This window comes from Euprymna scolopes, chromosome 41 (assembly GCF_053919585.1).
Source record: "Euprymna scolopes isolate OS-2025 chromosome 41, ASM5391958v1, whole genome shotgun sequence".
Classification (NCBI taxonomy): Eukaryota; Metazoa; Mollusca; class Cephalopoda; order Sepiida; family Sepiolidae; genus Euprymna; species Euprymna scolopes.
Genome location: NC_136522.1, coordinates 24,689,179 through 24,710,090, shown reverse-complemented (window position 1 = coordinate 24,710,090; position 20,912 = coordinate 24,689,179). Strand labels below are relative to the sequence as shown.

The window sequence follows — 20,912 nt, the reverse complement described above, 5'->3', positions numbered from 1 at the left end:
CCCAAAACAATAAATATTAAGGGGTCATACATAATATGGGTCAAAGTTAAAAAAAGTTTTTTTTTTTTTTTTTTTGCTCAACATACATCCCCAAACACCCGGGCAACGCCGGGCTGAAATGCTAGTAATTGATAAAATTAAAACGAACAAAAAGAGTCTTACCTTCGCAGTCTTTGGGACAAGGACTGGTCACGACAGGAGCGACTAGAATAGATAAGAACGCAATAATAAAATTGAATTTAAAAAAATGGAGAAGTAATTCATTTTTTTTTTTTTTTTTACATTTTTGATAATGATGGAAATCGGAAATGAGCTTTTTTTCCTTCTGTTTCTATGGCATTTATTATCCTCCTTTAATTCACCCCCCTCTCTCTCTCCCTCTCTCTCTCTCTCTTTTATCTCTCTCTCTCTCTCTCTCTCTCTTTCACACACGCACATATACACATACACCTTATATAGTGGCACAGTGCGACAACTTATTTAGGACCTCTATCCAGTCATGACTGACGGAACATGAACAAGCTATCCCCGTGTAGTAAATATAGGGTCCAATTCGAAATTCCCGAGTTCGACAGAAATATTCCAGAGTTCGACAAGATACACCAAAAGAAGGTCGAAGGTTACATCGATCGAAAACTTGTAAAAATGGCACTCAAGATAGAGAACAGTAGCCCTAAGAATCCAAATAATACACACACCCACAAACACACACACACACACACACACACACACACACACACATATATATATATATATATATATATATATATATATATATATAATATAAAGCTGAACGTCTGTGCGTGTGTCTGGTCACGAATAGGCTCCTATATGGTTGACTATTATAGAAAACTGATCACATATAATGATAGAAGATGTATTGAGACACAGGAATAGGTATGTTTGATTTGGCATAATGATGATTCATTAAAATTGTGGGGTCTGCATACGTGCCTGGTCCACAAAGTATGGAAATAAAAACATTAAAAATTAAAAAAAAAAAAAACGTTTACAAGTGTTTCTGATATAGATGTACATAATAATACTTTGATAAGTATGTTTTAACTTAAATAGGGATGGTATAATAAAATTGTGGGGTTTGCATTCGCGCCTGGCCTCCATAGAAGGGAAATAGGCACGGCACAAACTTTAATAAAGACTTTTCATATCTATCTGCGTAAGTATACTTTGATAATTATATTTAAGTTTGAAGAAATATGGTATAATAAAATTATGGGGTGTTCGTTCGCACCTGACCTCCATAGAATGGAAATATGTCACAAAGTTTAACAAGGTTTTTTAATATAGATTCACAGAATATTGTGATAAGTGTTTCAGTGTGAACAGGTATGGTATAATAAATTATGGGTTTATCTATTTTATTTTTACTTTCATCATATTTTGCTTTGGTTTTGATACCCCCAAATTCGAAGCTATCTCTTTACAACCCTTCCATTTCATAACCTATCATACATCATAAATCAGTCCATTTTCTGTAGGCTGTTTTTGAACCCAGTCAACTACGGGTACTTTTGCTAGTATATGCATATATATATATATATATATATATATGTGTGTGTGTGTGTGTATGTGTGTGTGTGTGTGTGTGTACGACAGATACACACGCGCGTGCACACACACATACACACATATATATATATATATATAAATATATATATAATGTATACTCCTCGTCGATTCATAGTATGAACAACTAAGTTGCTCGGAAATCCACACAGATGATTTGTTTATAGTTGTGAAGGCATTGTGAAGAACCATCCTCATTTTGAAACAACTGCTAATATCAGCCGGTGCAAATGATTGCCACAAGACAGAAATAAACAGTAGCTCTCAGGATTTACATCAGAGTTTTCCTTTTCCTTAACGAAGACTTCGAAGAAATCTTTCCTATCGAACGAAAAATAACCTGGTTTAAAATCCTACCAGAAAAGGAAAATACCAAACAAATGTCGAACATGAACAGTAAAACCAACTAAAATTAAGACAATTATACTCGATATAAACAAATGGAGAGGCTACGAAACGAAGGTAAGATACGAAACACACATCACTCATAAGCATACCCACACAACAGATCCAAGTACACGCAACAAAACAACCACAACATGTCCATATGATGCCCCCACCTTCACCAGCAATCAGAACCTCCACCAAACACACCACACACTCACACAGAAGTACAGGCACCAAACAAATGCAACTACCAAAACACCATATCAACATCGGTAATACACCACCACACAACGTCCCTAACAAGAACAACCGAACACAACGAAATAAAACAACCACATCATCCAGCACAGTCAAGAGCCGTCTCCTTTCCACCCTACACCGCCCATATACACCACTAAAATCCTCTTACTCAACAATCCTCGCCGAAACCACCCTACGAAACAGAACAACCTCCATAGATACTACCTTATTCAACATAATCCCAACAACACTCAACCCCGGTACTTCACGCAACGAAAAAGACCTCAAAAATACCCCACGCCAACGTAGTCAATCCAAATATTTCACGCACTACCATAACCCACACATCCCTATACAACAACACACACCCCTAACCAAAACTAAGAAGCCAAAAACTCACATCATCATTTTTAGGAATTCCTCACAAAACGATTACACATCCACAATAAGAAGAAGAAGAAGAAGAAGAAGAAGAAGAAGAAGAAGAAGAAGAAGAAGAAGAAATAAAAAGAAAAAATGAAAAGCGATTTAGACTGACAATACCCAAAGACTCTGAACCGGCCCCAATAAACCAGAGGAATAGACGAAATACACTTGAGAACGTTTAGAGGCACACAACATGGCTTAGCGAAAACATTTATTTTTACAAATATTCATAAAAGGACGCTCTAAAAAAACAAGATCGTCCGAAACGCGTTAAATTTTTTTCGAAAAAGTATTTCAATAAATCAAATAATAAAATGTAACAATTGTTGGTGATTCATTTAAATATACATTTTTCTCCCGTTAGAATCTCTTCACTCATTTTACACACACACACACACACACACACACACACACACACACACACACACACACACACCGTGCTTACCGTGCTGAAATAATAACATTATGACATTATGATTTAGAAAGCCACTCTAAAAATGGGGAGGGGTTCTTGCCAAATAGTTTGTACTTTCACCTAAGGATTTACGAAACAAAAGGAGAAAAATGAAAAAGTGACAAAAAAAACAAAACAAATATGTATCAAATAAATGTTACCTAAGGCAAGATAAGTTACTCTTTTACCTGTATATTCTTTATTTTCATCTAACAATTTAATCAACACAACTAGTGTTAAAAATTAAATTAACTTGACATTCCTTAGCATAAAAAAGTAAATTTTTACTATCTTATCCAGTTCTTGCTCTAAAAAAAATCAAAAGCTCCATTTTTTGGAAAGTACGTTTCCACGGCGTTAAAAATGTGATCGAAAAAGAAATTCTGTTTCAAATAAAAAGCATACTTTCCGCCTGCATTACGTATCGTGCTTAAATAATAACGTTTTGGTATAGGACGCCATTGTTAAAATGGGGAGGCTTGTGTTTGCCCAATAATATGTATTTTTACCTAACAATTTCCGAAACCAAAAGGGCGAAACGAAAAAGTGTTTAAAAAAATAAAGGAAAACAGATATATATAACAAATAACTGTAACGAAAGGCGAGATAAATTTCTCTTCCACGTATCTGGATAACTTATTTTTAGTCCTAACTGATTTCGAAGCGTTTTTCTGTAAAAAAAAAAAAAAAAAAGAGTTCGCGTTACCGCAACTCTTAATGAAGAACTTTTCTTTATAACAATTCTTCCTATCGTGTTTTTTTTCCAATAATGTAATAAACACAAATACCGTAAAAAATGAATTCAAAATTAAAATCCTATCAAAGAAAGAATGTAACACGTTCTCTTATCTGTATAAAACACAGCCTGTACTTTCAGCTAACAATGTAACATATAGAAATACCGTAAAAAATAAAATTCTATCCCCAAAATATAACGTTTTGTAATTCCGCTTTTAGTCTCGTAACATAATAAAATTACATTTTGGTATTTTTGTTTTGCTTTGAATTGTTTGGTGTTGTGTCCGAATGAAAGCAAAATGGCAAATTTGTAAGGTAGTCTATAGGCGCCTAAAATCATCGTATGTTCTGAAGAAATGAAGAAATCCGATAGATATTATTTTGATTCGTTTGGGCACCTGCTACTGTATGAGTTCGTTTCTGTTTATAATTGTACGAATAAAATATTTGAACGGTCTGTACGTAAATAATAGACTGCTTCTAGATGTAGTGTACGAGTATAGGCAAGGATTTCTAATAAGTTTATCTAATTGTATATATAAATTGAACTTAAAGAAGCGAATTTTACAAGATGGTATGAAAAAAAAACAAGTTTGTTTTCACACTATTTATTCGTAAAGTCAGCCATATTGGTGTTAGCTCGGGTGTTTTATTTACGATTTGCTATTCCTAAAACTACGTGTATGCAATCTAAATATGTTGTGTGTATTGGTAGGTCCTGTTTAAACGAAGCTTTTTAATAAACGGTGAAAAAGCATGAAGCATTTGTTAAATGAATCTGTAACAATAATCTAATATATAAGTGGCCTCAAATGATTGGATTTTTACAGGCCTTTCTTTTATGGGTCTTTAACCGGTTAAATTGTTTTTAATGAGTCAAAAATGGGTCAAAATCGAAAAATCGTTAAAAGTTTTGTACATTCATCTTAGTTTATTTTTAATTTTTAATTTTAATCCGTTGGGGCAGTGGTAACGTCACCAGCTTTGAATGCTACAGTTTCAATTCTAGCTGATAGCACCTAAATACATTTTTTTAACTTGTGAAATTACGATTCTATAATAATATATACGAAATCTGGACAAATTAAGAGGAGAGATTTGCATGGGAGTTAAAGCCTATGATACTCTCTCAGTGGGATTACCTATTCGAGAGAGTACGTACACCAGGTAAAAAAAATTAACAATTATTAAACGGGAACAAAATGCATTTAACACGCTTTAGTAGTAAATGAACGTAACATTTGTGCATAGAAAATGTTTACTTAATATTGTAACTCTGGAAGAGTCACTAAGTAAAACACGGATACAGAGACGACTTAAAAAAAAAGTAAAATATATTGAAACAAAAAAAAACAAGATATACAAGAGCAAACGTCGTAGTAAGTAACGCTGAGATGATGGGCTACGAAAGTACATTGACCACCTCGCAGATTTGTGCCTCTCGATCTAACTCTACAGTTCGGAAGAGTTCATCTTATGTGCATGGGTGAATCCCCATAAAACTTATTATCCTATAATGTCGAAAGTGTCCGAGAAAAATAGAGATAATAGGTGATAATGTAATAGTAAATTACTGTGGTTCAGATCGATACAAAATCAATACCGAAGATCAATATACGCAGTGTAACGGTTAATGTTGATAAAGTTAGTTTTTTTTTTCATTTATTGTTTTTAGTAACCAGAGTGATAACGTTTTTGCTACCTGTACAAAATTGCCACTTTTGGCAATCATCAGTAAGGTCATGCTGATGATTGCTAGGTAGCAAGAAACGCTCGCTCATTGATTTTTTTTATATATGTGAAAAAAATTGGAAAAACGGATATATATATATATATATATATATATATATATATATATATATATATATATATATATATATATATTAGCAAAAGTACCCGTCGTTGACTGGGTTCAAAAACAGACTACAGAAAATGGACACTGATTTATAAAAGTATTATAGGTTATGAAAAGGAAGAGTTGTAAAGAGATAGCTTCGAATTTGGGGGTATCAAAACAAAAGCAAGATATGATGAAAGTAAAAATAAAATAGATAAACCCCATAATTTATTATACCATACCTGTTCACACTGAAACACTTATCACAATATTCTGTAGATCTATATTTAAAAAAAAAAAGCTTGTTAAACTTTGTGACATATTTCCATTCTATGGAGGTCAGGCGCGAACGAACACCCCATAATTTTATTATACCATATTTCTTCAAACTGAAACATAATTATCAAAGTATACTTACGCAGATAGATATGAAAAGTCTTTATTAAAGTTTGTGCCTATTTCCATTCTATGGAGGCCAGGCGCGAACGCAGACCCCACAATTTTATGATATCATCCCTATTTAAGTTAACACATACTTATCAAAGTATTCTTATGTACATCTATATCAAAAACACTTGTAAACGTTTTTTTTTAATTTTTTAATTTTTTTATTTCCATACTTTGTGGACCAGGCGCGTACGCAGACCCCACAATTTTAATGAAGCACAGGATAGAAGGGAGAGAGATAGGATTGAGAGGGGCGATTTGCTTTGTCATTTATGTACAGTAGAACCCCGGGATACGGCATTAAAAATTAGTAACAAAACATAGTACAGTATATAATACACATGTATAACATTATAAATAACACCGTAAGGCTGCACAAATACCGTAACCAGGGGCCAGGAAAACAACGTATCTCGGGGTTCCACTGATCATGAATTGACTTTCATACGATATTTGGACTTTGTTATCAAATGATGCATAGGAAAATAAGTCTTGTAATTGGTTTCGAAAAATGTTTGGCTACCGATCCTAGATCCCTATCTCTTACCATAACGTTAACCACCGATTCTAATCCTACCTCTAACCTAAACCCCAACCATAATCCTAACATTTCAACTTAACGGGACGCCGTATTCAATACCAGTGAATGAAGAATGCACGCTAATTTAAACAAACTCAATTTTCGTCATTTTTCTTTAAATGATTAGAAAAACTTTGTCGGTTACAACACCGGAGCACATGCATATTCACATGCATATTCGCATGCATATTCACATGCATATACGCGTGCAAATATATATGCATATGCACAGATATATTATATCTATCTATCTATCTATCTCTCTCTCTCTCTCTCTCTCTCTCTATATATATATATATATATATATATATATATACATATATATATGTATTTATAATCTCATATATAAAAGGCTATATGTCTGTCAGTCTGTCTCCATATTTTCAAACTATATCTCCCCCGAAACTAAAAGTCGCAGAGCGGCGCTAAGGGCTTCACATGATTGGATTTATGTATGGACTGTCCTTTTATGGGTCTTTAGCCGGTTTAAATTGTTTTTAAGGGGTCAAAAATGGGTCAAAATCGAAAAAAAAACGTTATACATTTTGTACATTCATCATAGTTTATTTTTAAGTTTTAATTTATAATCAGTCTATTCCGTGTTACGTTGGTACCGTGGTAACGTTATCAGCTTTGAATGTTTCGGTTTCGATTCTAGCTGATAGCACACATATTTTTTAACCTTTGGAAATAACGATCCTAAAATAACATATACAACATCTGGACAAATTAAAATATCATATTTAAGCGTATTTTACGCCTAGACGAAACCAGGTGCCAACCCGCTAGTCTATTATTTAAAAGGCTATGTGTCTGTTTGTCTCCATATTTTACAACTCTATCTCCTCCGAAACTAAAGGTCGCAGAGCAGTGCGCGGGGCCTCAAATGATTGAGCTGGTTAAAATAGTTTTTAAGGGGTCAAAATCGAAAAAATTATCATACATTTTGTATATTCATCATAGTTTATTTTTAATTATTAATTTTTGATCAGTTCATGTGCGTGTCACGATATTACAGTGGTAACATCACCAGCTTCGAATAATACAGATTCGGTTTCGAATCTAATCGATGGCACCTAAATACATCTTTTTTTTGTTTTTAATTTTATAATCACGAATCTACAATAATATATACGGAATCTGGACAAATGAAAATATCGTATTTAAGCATATTTTGAGACCGGGCAAAGCCGAGTGCACACTCTGCTAGTTTATATATATATATATATATATATATATATATATATATATATATATATATATATATATATATATATATATATATATAGTCCTGGTCAAAATCATAAGACCACTTAAGAAAGTAAGCGTTTACGCATATTATCGAATTTTTAATCAAACAAATGGTTGAAACCATTGCCAAAAGGGATATGATGGAAAAAAATTAAATCTGCTTCATTCGAAACCTTAACCCTGATCTAATAATTATTTTTTAAAAAACAAACATTTTCACCTGGTCAAAATGATGAGAGCACTTTAATAAAATCGGCTAGTTTTGAAAAAATGAATACGAAAAGCTTTCTATGTTACTAAAAGCAACTTGTTAGTGGATAAAAACATCTTATATACAGAGTGTCCGTAAAGTTATTATACAGTCTTATTGTTTTATTGTATTATATTTGGATTAATAGTTAATATTTATTTTTTTACAGGTTTATTTAATCAAGCATGCCACGCAAGCTAACTTTGGAAGAACGCAAATTTATTTTGAAGCGATATTGGAAAACAGAAAATGCACAGGATGTAATTCGTGATTGGAATCATTATTTTAATACAGATCCTCCAACACGTTTGGCTATTTATAAACTTCGAGACAAATTTGATGATACTGGCTCAGTTGCCGATACTCCGCGTTCTGGTCGGCCAAGTGTGTGCACTGAACAAAATTTGGCTACAGTTGCTGAGGCATATGGCAGAAGCCCAAAGAAATCACTTCGCCGTGCTAGTGCAGAAATTGGTATCAAACGAACCTCTCTACATAAAATACTCACGAAACTCCACATGACACCATACATTCCGCGCCTAATTCACGGACTTCTTGAGGATGATCCTGATCGCAGGTCTTAGTTTTGCGAACAGATCGTCAGGATGTGTGAGGATAATCCCACTTTCTTGGACGAGATTGTGCGGACTGATGAAGCCACATTCAAACTTTCGGGACACGTAAATCGTCACAACTGTGTTTATTGGAGTGACACAAATCCTCATTTTACGATCACGTCCCAATTGAACCAGCCTGGAATAACTTTCTGGGCAGGAATATCGTCTGATGGAATTGTGGGTCCACAGTTCTTCGACGGGACTGTTACAGGAGAAAGGTACCTGGACAAACTGAGAAATTTCATCGTACCGGCATTGAGACAACGACCAGATTTCAATAACTTGTACTTCCAACAGGATGGAACCCAACCCCATTATGCTACAGCTGTCCGAAATTTACTGGATGAGACATTTCCTGATAAATGGATCGGCAGGCGAGGGCCAATTGAATTTCCTCCACGATCTCCAGACATAACGTCAATGGACTTCTTTGTCTGGGGAGTCATCAAAGACTCTGTGTATTCGAGAAAGCCACGAAGTGTTGAAGATCTTCGACAATTTGTTATTGATGCATTTGCCAACCTTGATCGTGACTTGTGAACCAAAGTTTGTCAGAATGTGGTGTCACGTTGTCGAGAATGCATTGGAGCTGAAGGCCTCCAATTTTAATATTTGTCATAGAAATTGTTTGCCTTGATTGTTACAGTCTTTTCGGATGTAACACGTGTATTTTCTGAGATTTTTATAAACATAAAGGTGTTATTTCTTTTTATTTCTTTTGTTACAAATAAATATTTTAATACAATATCTTACTGCACTGTTAATATATTACAGGGTGTCTGTATAGTAACTTGTAAGACTGTGTAGTAACTTTACGGACACTCTGTATATTTTAATACAATATCTTACTGCACTGTTAATATATTACAGGGTGTCTGTATAGTAACTTGTAAGACTGTATAGTAACTTTACGGACACTCTGTATATTTTAATACAATATCTTACTGCACTGTTAATATATTACAGGGTGTCTGTATAGTAACTTGTAAGACTGTATAGTAACTTTACGGACACTCTGTATATTTTAATACAATATCTTACTGCACTGTTAATATATAACAGGGTGTCTGTATAGTAACTTGTAAGACTGTATAGTAACTTTACGGACACTCTGTATATTTGCGAATCCTCTACTTGCTTTCTGTTACGTGCCTTCCTACTTTCATCACTTTTCCGTACGTTTCCCTCTGCTTACCTTTTCATTTATTGTTCGTTTTTTAATGATCGCCATTATTTATTTTGTGATCTTTATTTTCTGTTTGCTATTACTTACCTATATATTACCCTACTGATTTTTTTCTCATATTCTTCCCTTCCTAATCACATATGCTTAACTTAAACGAAGAAAATATTAAAATAGTTATATTTTAATATTTTTAGATTCAAAAGTTTTTATTCTTATACTTTACGCACACTTGTAATATTCTTAATGCTTTCTTTCATTTCCAATCTAAATCTTATTAAGTCAATTTTTTTTATCTATATTTTACATTTTGTATGTTTCTGACACTTTTTTCTTTTGATGAGAAGCATTTAGGTTCGAAATGCCATTACCTAAAGACGTTTTTCTCTCTTACCCTTTTCTTTATTGATTTGATGATATAATAACGTTATATGTAACCTTTATTCCTAGTCTTTCATTTATATATATTTAATGGCTCCTCTTAAAAGTCTGGAGTTTCTCTATCTTGATAAGTTTGCTTTGTTAAAGATATATTTTTGATAATGGCATTGTACACACACACACACACACACACACACACACACATATATGCATATATATATATATATATATATATATATATATATATATATATATATATAAATGCAACTTTGTCTCTGTGTGTGAGAGTTCGTTCTTTATAAACTCCGAGACACTTTATACAGATTTTCTTTAAAATTTACAGAACTTTGCTGCATAAGTCTGGGAGTGATCTTAATTAAGTTTTGTCTGAGAATACTCCCGATAATTACCGATAATCAAAACCGCTATTTTAATTTATCTATCATCGGTAAAGCCATTTTTTCCATATCGTCGCTTAGCAACAGTGATAGAACAACGGGCCGTGAAAATTCTACTGTGGGTAAGTTGATAGCGTGTTTTTTTTTTGTTTGTTTGTTTTTGCATAAAGTGGTCTGTAGGTTCAAACTCCACACGTAAATTTCTTCATTTTTTTTTTTTCATTAACTACAAAGAATTTTATAAGACTTGAAAATTTACGTGTTTTTAGGACTTAATTTAATTTCTATGTAATTTATTTCCCCGCTTATTTTTCGTATTTTTTCTTTTCTCCCCCGCCATGTTCAAGCTAGACCGAGGAAAATTACGATAAAAAAAATAGTTTTTTTATCGTAATTGTCCTCGATTTAGCTCTGTTGAGCGAGGAACGAAACCTGGTTAGCTTACCTTTATTTTATTTTTTATTAATTTTTTTTTAATCATCATGCTGATTGGTCTTATTTAGCCATAATTTCATTTTGTACCCCCCCCCTCCGCAAAATTTTCATATACATATATATATATATATATATATGTGTGTGTGTGTGTGTGTGTGTGTGTGTGTGTGTGTGTGTGTGTGTGTGTGGAGAGAGAGAGAAAGAGAGAGAGAGAGAGAGAGAGAGAGAGAGAGAGAGAGATGCGTTATTTGTAAATCAGTAATTTGCGTAACGTGTTTACGTAAATTACTGATTCAGGAATAAAAAAAATAAAGAAAGAAAGAATATATTTGTTTGTTTACGTCCAAAATCGCATTCAAAATAATAATCGGATTTAAGTCTTAAAATCTATGAAATAACGCGATGTTTATTTACTTTTAATGCCGAAACAACACATAAAATTTATTTTTGGACTAATACATGTTTTTCTTTCTTTAATTAATATTGAATAAAGTTCATTTCAATATAAATTATGTTCCCTATTTTTCTCTTTTTCAATTATTTTTTAAAAAGTTCTAATAGTTCTTTAAAAAGTTCTCATTAGTTATCAACAATCTGACTGTCTGATTAACGCAGCTCATTTGTACTACAAACATGACGTAACTTCTTTGTGACTAAGCCTTCATCTTACGAAGGTTGTGGTTTTAGTTGCACATAACCAATGCGAAATGGTTTGATGCTTCCATTATGCACCACTGATTATTTTTTATATTTTGTGATATGAGAATCGGTTTCCAACAAAGTATCAAAGGAGCTGAATGCATGCAACGTATTTCCTGCCTTCTCCAATCCGTCCAGGCGAATCTTCCGAGAAACAAATGGATGTTTCTAGTTTTAAAAATAAATTTAGCACCTACCAAACAAGGCACTTTGCCAATAATTATGGTTTGTTTGTTGCCTTGGTTGTTGCCTTGGAAGTGACAAAATTATCAAACAGAGAAAAGAAACATAGAAAAAAAGAATATGCCATTCGAGGGGACACACTCTAGATTTATACATGAATCGAAAACATTTATAATGATGACGTCAGTATAAAAATAGGTGTTTTGTTGCAGTTAATCTCATTGTGCTATGGCAAAAGATATGGACACGACTTTAGGTGTAAATGATATAACTTTATACAGTCCCTAATACAATGTGCAGTATATGGTATACCTTTATACAATCCATTATACTTTGTGCAGTATATGGTATACATATCCATTATACTTTGTGCAGTATATGGTATACATATCCATTATACTTTGTGCAGTATATGGTATACATATCCATTATACTTTGTGCAGTATATGGTATACATATCCATTATACTTTGTGCAGTATATGGTATAACTTTCTACAGTCCATCATACGATGTGCGTAAAAAATGCTGATTATCGGATCTAGCTTTAGCACACTACGATCCGAAAAAGGAATTAATTTTAGTTGCAGATGCAAAGGATTATGGCATAAGGATCGTGCTGCTACACAAATTTGAAGATGGAGTAACAAAACTTCATAATCATGCTTCAAGAGTTTTATTATATGTGAAGAGAAACTATAGTCAAATTGAGAAAGAGCGACTCGCAATAACGTATGCTGTGAACATATTTCATGGATTTATTCATGGGGGAACATACGTTCTAAAAACCGACCATGAACCATTATTGTTGATATTTGGATCGAAAAAAAAAAAAGGTGTTCATGCCCATTCGCAAATAAGTTATAAAGATAGAGTGGGATTTTGTTAAATTACATCTTGAAAATACAATATTTATTAACCAAGAAAATCGCACAGCGCTGAACTTTTGGAAAAATAATGATTGCAGCACTGAAACAAGAACTAACTGAAGTATTGCTTAACACCGTTGGCGAATTAATAATTACGTTGAAAGAAATTTAAAAAATCAGCTAAAACGAACGAGTAAGTAATCAACATGAGTAAACAAGAGAAAGGGAACGAGAAGAATAAAAAAGTAAAAGTATCGCCATTTTCAATATGTGACGAAACGTTGATGTATGTGCAAGAAGTAGTATTTCCAGTGTTCTCATGAAATAATTGTTTTATGAATTTCATTTGGGTCACCCGTGTATATCCATAATGAAATTATTAATTTATGCATATTGACCGAAAATGGACGAGGATATTGGGGATTTATGAGGGGCATGCAATAAGTAATGCCCCTGACCCACTTCCATTTGTCTGATCTAGCTGAAATTTGCATGTGCAATGATTTATATCTCTACGGGTTATGTGGCAAATTACAGCTCTGAACTAATTGTGGTTTCTGCTTTACAGGTGTTTGAACTGAGTCAGGTGTGAAGTGGAGCCTGTTGAATGTCGAGTAGTGATCCGGTTTTTGTATTTGAAAGGACGCACACCACAGGAGACTTTTGATGAAGAAACTTATGGTGATAATGCCCCATCATATGACCTTGTAAAACGCTGGCATCATGAATTCAAACATGGCCAAAAGTCTGTGGAAACAGCTCCAAGACCTGGTCGCCCCCTTCTGCCATTGATGAGGCATCTGTCCGTCAAGTTGAGGCTGCCATTTTGGAAGATCGGCGCATTACTAATCGGCAAATTGCCCAAGATGTCAAGATTAGTACAGGATCTGTGGAAACTATCATTCATGACTATGCAAAAAGTGTCTGTCAGATGGATTCCCAGGTTGCTCACACCATTCCAGAAGCGAGAACGCGTCGAGTACTCGAGGTTTAATTTGGAGATGTGCCAAGAAGATGAGTTAAGGTTTTTCAAAAGACTGATTACACAGGATGAAACCTGGGTCCATCACTATGATCCAGAGACAAAAGCCCAGTCAATGCAGTGGAAACACTTGGACTCAACACCTTCAAAGAAGGCAAGGGTGCAGCCCTCCGCTGGCAAGGTCATGCTCACAGTCTTCTGGGACCAGGACGGAGTAGTGATGACAGATTTCCTGGCAAAGGGTACCACAATTACAGGAGCCTATTATGCTTCACTTTTGAAGAAATTTAGGTAAGCTATCAAAATCAGGAGGCGGGGAAAGATCAGCAAAGGTACCCTCCTCCTGCAGGACAACGCTCCAGTCCACAACTCGCATGTCGCCAGATAAGAAGCACGGGCGTGTGGTTATGAAATCCTACCCCATCCTCCCTACTCTCCTGACCTTGCACCCTCTGACTTTCACCTCTTCCCAGCCATGAAGTTGTTTTTGAAAGGAAAGCGTTTCCCAGATGATGCAGCCTTGATTTCTGAAGTCACGTCATGGTTGGAGAACCAACCTGGGGTTTTCTACAAAAACGGTCTCCAGAGTTGCATCAAATGATGGGAGAAATGCATAACTCTGGGTGGTTCTTATGTAGAAAAAGACTAATAACTGTGCCAAGTTTCGTTCCTCTACTCCTAGGGAAAGTTGGTCAGGAGCATTACTTATTGCACGCCCCTCGTAGTAAGGCATTGTAAAGGGTGTCAATTAACAGCCAAGTTATCACCAGTAACTCAACTCTTACCAAAAACAGATATCCCTTGGTCATGCATTCATATAGACTAGTCAGAATCATTAAATTGATATTATTATAAAGTGATCGTAGATAGCTACTCAAAATTGCTAGAGATTTTCATATATATATATATATATATATATATATATATATATTATTGGAGATATCTCACTGCTGATGCAATTCTCTATCTATATAAAAGCCAAGTACGTCCAAGGATGGAGTACTGCTGCCACATCTGGGCAAGAGCTGCTAAAAACAGCCTATCCTGCCTTGACAGAGTACAAAATAGGCTTCGTGGCTTAGTAGTAGATGCCCTTTTCTCTTCCCTGCAACCTCTCTCTCACAAAAGAGATGTTGCGAGCCTGTCTTTGTTTTATCGTTACTTCCATGGCAAGTGCTCGTTTGAGCTCCAATCTCTGTTCCCCCCGCCAATCTTGACGATAAACACCCGTCTAACTGAAACCACTGTAAAACATTTTCCCCACTCTTTACCTGTACCAAAATAAAAACGTAGATTCCATGAACAAAGCTTCTTTCTTAAAGTGCACGCCTGTGGAACTCTGTTCCGTTTGCCTATTTCCCACCTGATTACAACATGGATGTCTTCAAGTCCAACATAAACAAATTCCTGATGAACCGCCCCCTTAAGTAAGATACTTTCTCAAATATCTAATGCTAACGTCCTGTATACGCAACAACCCTTATCCCCGAACCTTGATAAGTGGTGACTACCTTGTAAAATATATATATATACTAGCAAAAGTACCCGTCGTTGACAAGGTACAAAAACAGCCTATAGAAAATGGACTCTGATTTATGAAAGTATGATAGATTATAAAAGGAAGGGATGTAAAGAGATAGTTTCGAATTTGGGGGTATCAAAACCAAAGCAAAATATGATGAAAGTAAAAATAAAATAGATAAACCCCATAATTTATTATACCATACCTGTTCGCACTGAAACACTTATCACAATATTCTGTTGATCTATATTAAAAAAACATTGTTAAATTTTGTGACATATTTCCATTCTATGGAGGTCAGACGCGAACGAACACCCCATAATTTTATTATACCATATTTATTCAAACTGAAACATAATTATCGCAGATAGATATGAAAAGTCTTTATTAAAGTTTGTGCGTATTTCCATTCTATGGAGGCCAGGCGCGAACGCAGACCCCACAATTTTATTATACCATCCCTACTTAAGTTAAAACATACTTATCAAAGTATTATTATGTACATCTATACCAAAAACACTTGTAAATTTATATAAGGGGGTAGTCACCAACAATGTACATTTTTTAACATTATTTTATTATTCCGTGTCTTGGTTTTTCATTGAGAATTATGTTTAGATCATTGTAATAATGTTTTTAAATCATTGAAATCGTTTTGAACACACGCACACACACACACACACACACACACACACTACCCTACCCTATCCTACCCTAAAGGAAAAGAAAAAAATACAAGCAGAAAGAGAGAGTGAGAGAGAGAAACACAACACAGGAGTGACCATAGCCAAGGTCGGCGGCCTCGCCACAGCCCAATAAAAGAGTAATAAAAATTGAACATTCCAATGAATACTAGACACACGTTTCCACCCCTTGGAAACATTTCAAATGAACTAGGAAAATGCTATTTTTACATCTCCAACACATTTGAAAATAATTTCTGAAGAGGACGCTTCACAGAACGTCTGAAACGCGTTAAAAACGATTTCAATGATTTAAAAACATTATTACAATGATCTAAACATAATTTTCAATGAAAAACCAAGACACGGAATAATAAAATAATGTTAAAAAATACACATTGTTGGTGACTACCCCCTTATATACATCTTTCTTTCGTTGGAATTTCTTAACCCATTCTATATATATATATATATATATATATATATATATATATATATATATATATATATATATATATATATATAATTATAAACACCCAACAGCTGCAAATACAATAAGAACGCTAAACGAAGTGTTTAGACGGCTTACCACAGTAAGTGGCAATCGTACGATATTCACCAGAAATGAATTTAACAACGCTGCCGTATAGACCACGATATAACGGACAGGCAAAGTGGTTTATCAAATCATTCCAACGAGTATTTAAAAAGTCCAACAGGTTCTACACAAAGAGAAAAACATTCGATATTTTCTGATGGTTTATAGAATAACGCCAAATCAAAGTATAAAGTGAATTTTATCGCCTGCCAAGATCATGTATGCAAGGCAAATAGGCACGATATTTGAAAGGATGTTACAAAATAGATATTTTCGAAAATCATCCCCTCGTTTCGATTGACTAGCCTTAATTTAAACATTCGTCACTTCCGGTTTGGCGATGGACGCAACGACAAAGACGCCATTTTTTTTACCACGTTCTTTTCCTCTTTCGCGATACGGGTTCGCGACTGCCTGCCTATTACCATCATTTTTATTTATTTATTTATTTTGCTAGACACACACCTCCAAATACTCGGGCAACGCCGGGCACCTAGCCGTGTTATTAATAAAGCAAACCTACCAATATTGTAAAATCTCTATCCGAGGAGCAGTTTATAAATTAAATGAAAAATGTTAGCAATAAAAGTTATATAGAAAAAAAAGGTGAAAAAACGGGGAGTAGAACTCACTCGATGGTAAATATTTTCCTCCTTTTTCCCCCTATTTTCACATGTTCTTTAACTGACATGAACACATTTTTTTAGTTAATGCCAAAACCAGCAAATTCTTAGCTCGACTGTTATAATAATTTGCTAGTTTCTTTCTTTCTATTAAAGAGAAGAATAGCAGTTTTTGAAACTCCGTGGGATGAGAATTTTTTTTGCAAGTTTTTTTTTTTTTTGGAGTATTCTGTCGACTAATAAATTTATTTGTAAATTTTTAATTTACAGTATTGATTTCTTTTCTTTGACTTATGACAAACTCTACTCTCTGTTGTATTTGTGTTGAGATTTTTTATTTGGTTGCGATTAATATATTACTATATAAATATTAATATATAGATATTAATATATAAATATTAATATATAAATATTAATATATTAATATATAAATATTAATATATAAATATTAATATATTAATATATAAATATTAATATATAAATATTAATATATTAATATATAAATATTAATATATTAATATATAAATATCAATATATAAATATTAATATATTAATATATAAATATTAATATATAAACATTAATATATAAATATTAATATATAAATATTAATATATAAATATTGATATATTAATATATAAATATTAATATATAAACATTAATATATAAATATTAATATATAAATATTAATATATAAATATTGATATATAAATATTAATATTCATATTAGGTTGAAGATTTCACTTGGTTGTATCGGGTAAACATTTCACTTCCAGGTTTATATTTTACAGAGGTGAAGCAACTAATGACGCTTTACCGAGGTTCATACAAGAGGGCTCAATACTGAAGTAGGCCAAGATATACTTTTTATTTGTCCTACCTGAGTATTTATATTTCGCTACACATTCATGAGCATGTTGTTTGTGCAAAAATAGCTTTATTAACCTCCAAAGGCGAGAGATTCTGGTCTCGTTCAAACGAAACAAAACGAAGTCGCCTAAGAATGCTTTCTATGGATGCTCAAAATGTCAGAAAATTAAAAGGTTGTCTGAAAATAACGCCAGGTAGTTGGAAGGAGGTAGGTAGTGTTGGTTTTCTTGTTTTTCCCAGCGGCGCATCCGTACATTCCTATCTTGAACGTTTGTATAATTTTTACCATTTTTATTTAATTATTTTTCTGTGTTCCTGCTTTTCAGTTATTTTATTTCTTATTTTCAAGATTATATAAATATTACGCCTAAAGTTACACGTTCATTCAAGCGAGGAAAATATTAGAATCTTACATATAAAAATTACGCGAAACATGTCATTTTTTTTAAAAAGTAGAAACATTTTTGCAATTATAATTTTTTGTGAGAAAATATTCAATAAATAATGCTTAATTCAATGATAATATCGGTAGTTTGTGAAATTAATTTTTCTTCGAGTTATATCGAATACATTAATACGGATTTGGGGTTTTTTTTCGTAATTTTTCCGAGAAAAATATATTTTACTATTTTTATTTTTACGATTTACGATGTTTTATTTTCGTAAAAAAGCAAAACAAATTCATTCATTTTTCTTTTTTTTAAAACTGAAAAAAAAAAACTTTAGTAAAAAAAACTTTAGTAAAAAAAACTTTAGTAAAAAAAACTTTAGTAAAAAAAAAACTTCAGTAAAAAAAAAACTTTAGTAAAAAAAACTTTAGTAAAAAAAAAAACTTCAGTAAAAAAAAACTTTAGTAAAAAAAACTTTAGTAAAAAAAAAACTTCAGTAAAAAAAAACTTTAGTAAAAAAAATTTTAGTAAAAAAAACTTTAGTAAAAAAAAAAACTTCAGTAAAAAAAAAACTTTAGTAAAAAAAACTTTAGTAAAAAAAAAAACTTCAGTAAAAAAAAAATTTTAGTAAAAAAAACTTTAGTAAAAAAAAATTCAGTAAAAAAAAAACTTTAGTAAAGGTGTTTTTTGCTTAAAGAACATAATAGATTTCAACCGGGATTCAAATAAAAAAATATGGGTTTATTATATTCTGTGATCATTATTTAATAAATATAGACATTTTCATCAAAATTGGTTAATTTGCTGATTTTTGGTGAATTTTTAAGTAAAGGGAGGGGGTCAAAATGTTTATACATTTGAGCATTGACTATTCATCTTGCACGTACTTACCACTTATATAACAAGTCCAGCAGCGGTTAGGGTTAGAGTTGAAATTATACGCGCAACTCAATGACCCCCCCCTCCTTTCTGATTAATCTGTGTGCATATAATCACTGTGAAGCAACGACAGAAAACAAAGTGGCGTGATACAAAATTGATTTTGTCGGAAATAAATTCCTATCTTTATCTTATAATCTGTTCGCCATATTTTCACCGCTTGACGCAAATTCTAGGAAATGTTCACAAATTCGATTGAAACAAAAATGTCAAATAAATATAATCGATTATATTTAGTTTTTTGTTATGGACGCGATCCATTAATCGTTTTTTTTTTTTTTTTTTTTTGTTTTGTTTTGTTTTTTTTTTTGTTTTGTTTTTTCTTTTGCTGTAACCTGTTTGGGTAGTTCCTAGATGTCTAAACACACGCGCGCGTGCGAAGACAGACACATACGCGTGCGTATACACACACACACACACAAACACACACCCATACACACACACACATACACAAATACACACATAGAGTCACCGGTGACTTTATGACTGGCTTCGAATCTCCCGACTAGCGGTAATTATCACTTCCTACACTAATGATTGAGGCGTAAGCATAAAACACTAGTGTAGATACAAAAATAATTAATATCTATTTTTAAAATATTATCTATATATCTATAAAAGTGAAAATTGTGTGTGTGTGTGTGTGTGTGTGTGTGCATTTCTCTACTGAATAACTCTGTCAATTTTCGGTCTAGAGACTCGAAGTTTGTCAAAAGGGGTATTGAGATTTTCAAAAAAATCTTCTTAATCGGTTTTCGGCCAGAAATTTGGCTATCAAGTGGTCAACGTTCAACGATTTGACTTTTGAAAACTCTACCAAACTCCTCCGCCAATTTTAAGTCTTGACATTTTAGATGTAGGTTACTTGGACATGGGTCAAACTTTTTAATTTGATTTGAATCCAAAACAATAACTGTTAAGGGGTCAAAATTGGGACCAAAGTTTAAAAAAATGACCGCTGCGGTCTCTACTAAATTACTCAGCCAATTTCTGGTCTAAACATTTGAAATTTTACATAAAGAGTATTCAGATATAGGGCAAGCTTTTTAATCGGTTTGGGTCGAAAATTTAAGCTGTCCAGGGGTAAAAGTTGATAAGATTTGCGGTGTCTAGCAACTTACACAGCCAATTTTTTATCTAAACATTTAAAATGTACACATAACGGGTATTCAGACATGCAGCAAGCATTTTAATCAGTTTTAGGGCGAAAATTTGGCTGCCAAAAAGGTCAAAGTGGAAAGAGTTGACTTTTGCAATTCCTCCCCCAATTTTGTGTCTAAAGACTTGAAATTTTAGATGTAGGTAACTTGGATATAGGCCAAACTCTGTATTTTGATTTGAGACCAAA

General features: G+C 33.1%; 1 protein-coding gene across 1 annotated transcript in view; it reads right to left on the bottom strand.

Annotated features, from left to right (window-relative positions):
* LOC145266425 (uncharacterized) overlaps positions 1-20,912 on the bottom strand; it is a 156,124-nt gene that overhangs the window by 77,661 nt on the left and 57,551 nt on the right. Inside the window, exon 2 of the mRNA XM_080122094.1 lies at positions 163-204. Within this exon, the coding sequence (XP_079978220.1) occupies positions 163-204 (42 nt within the window). The remainder of the gene's footprint in view (positions 1-162; positions 205-20,912) is intronic.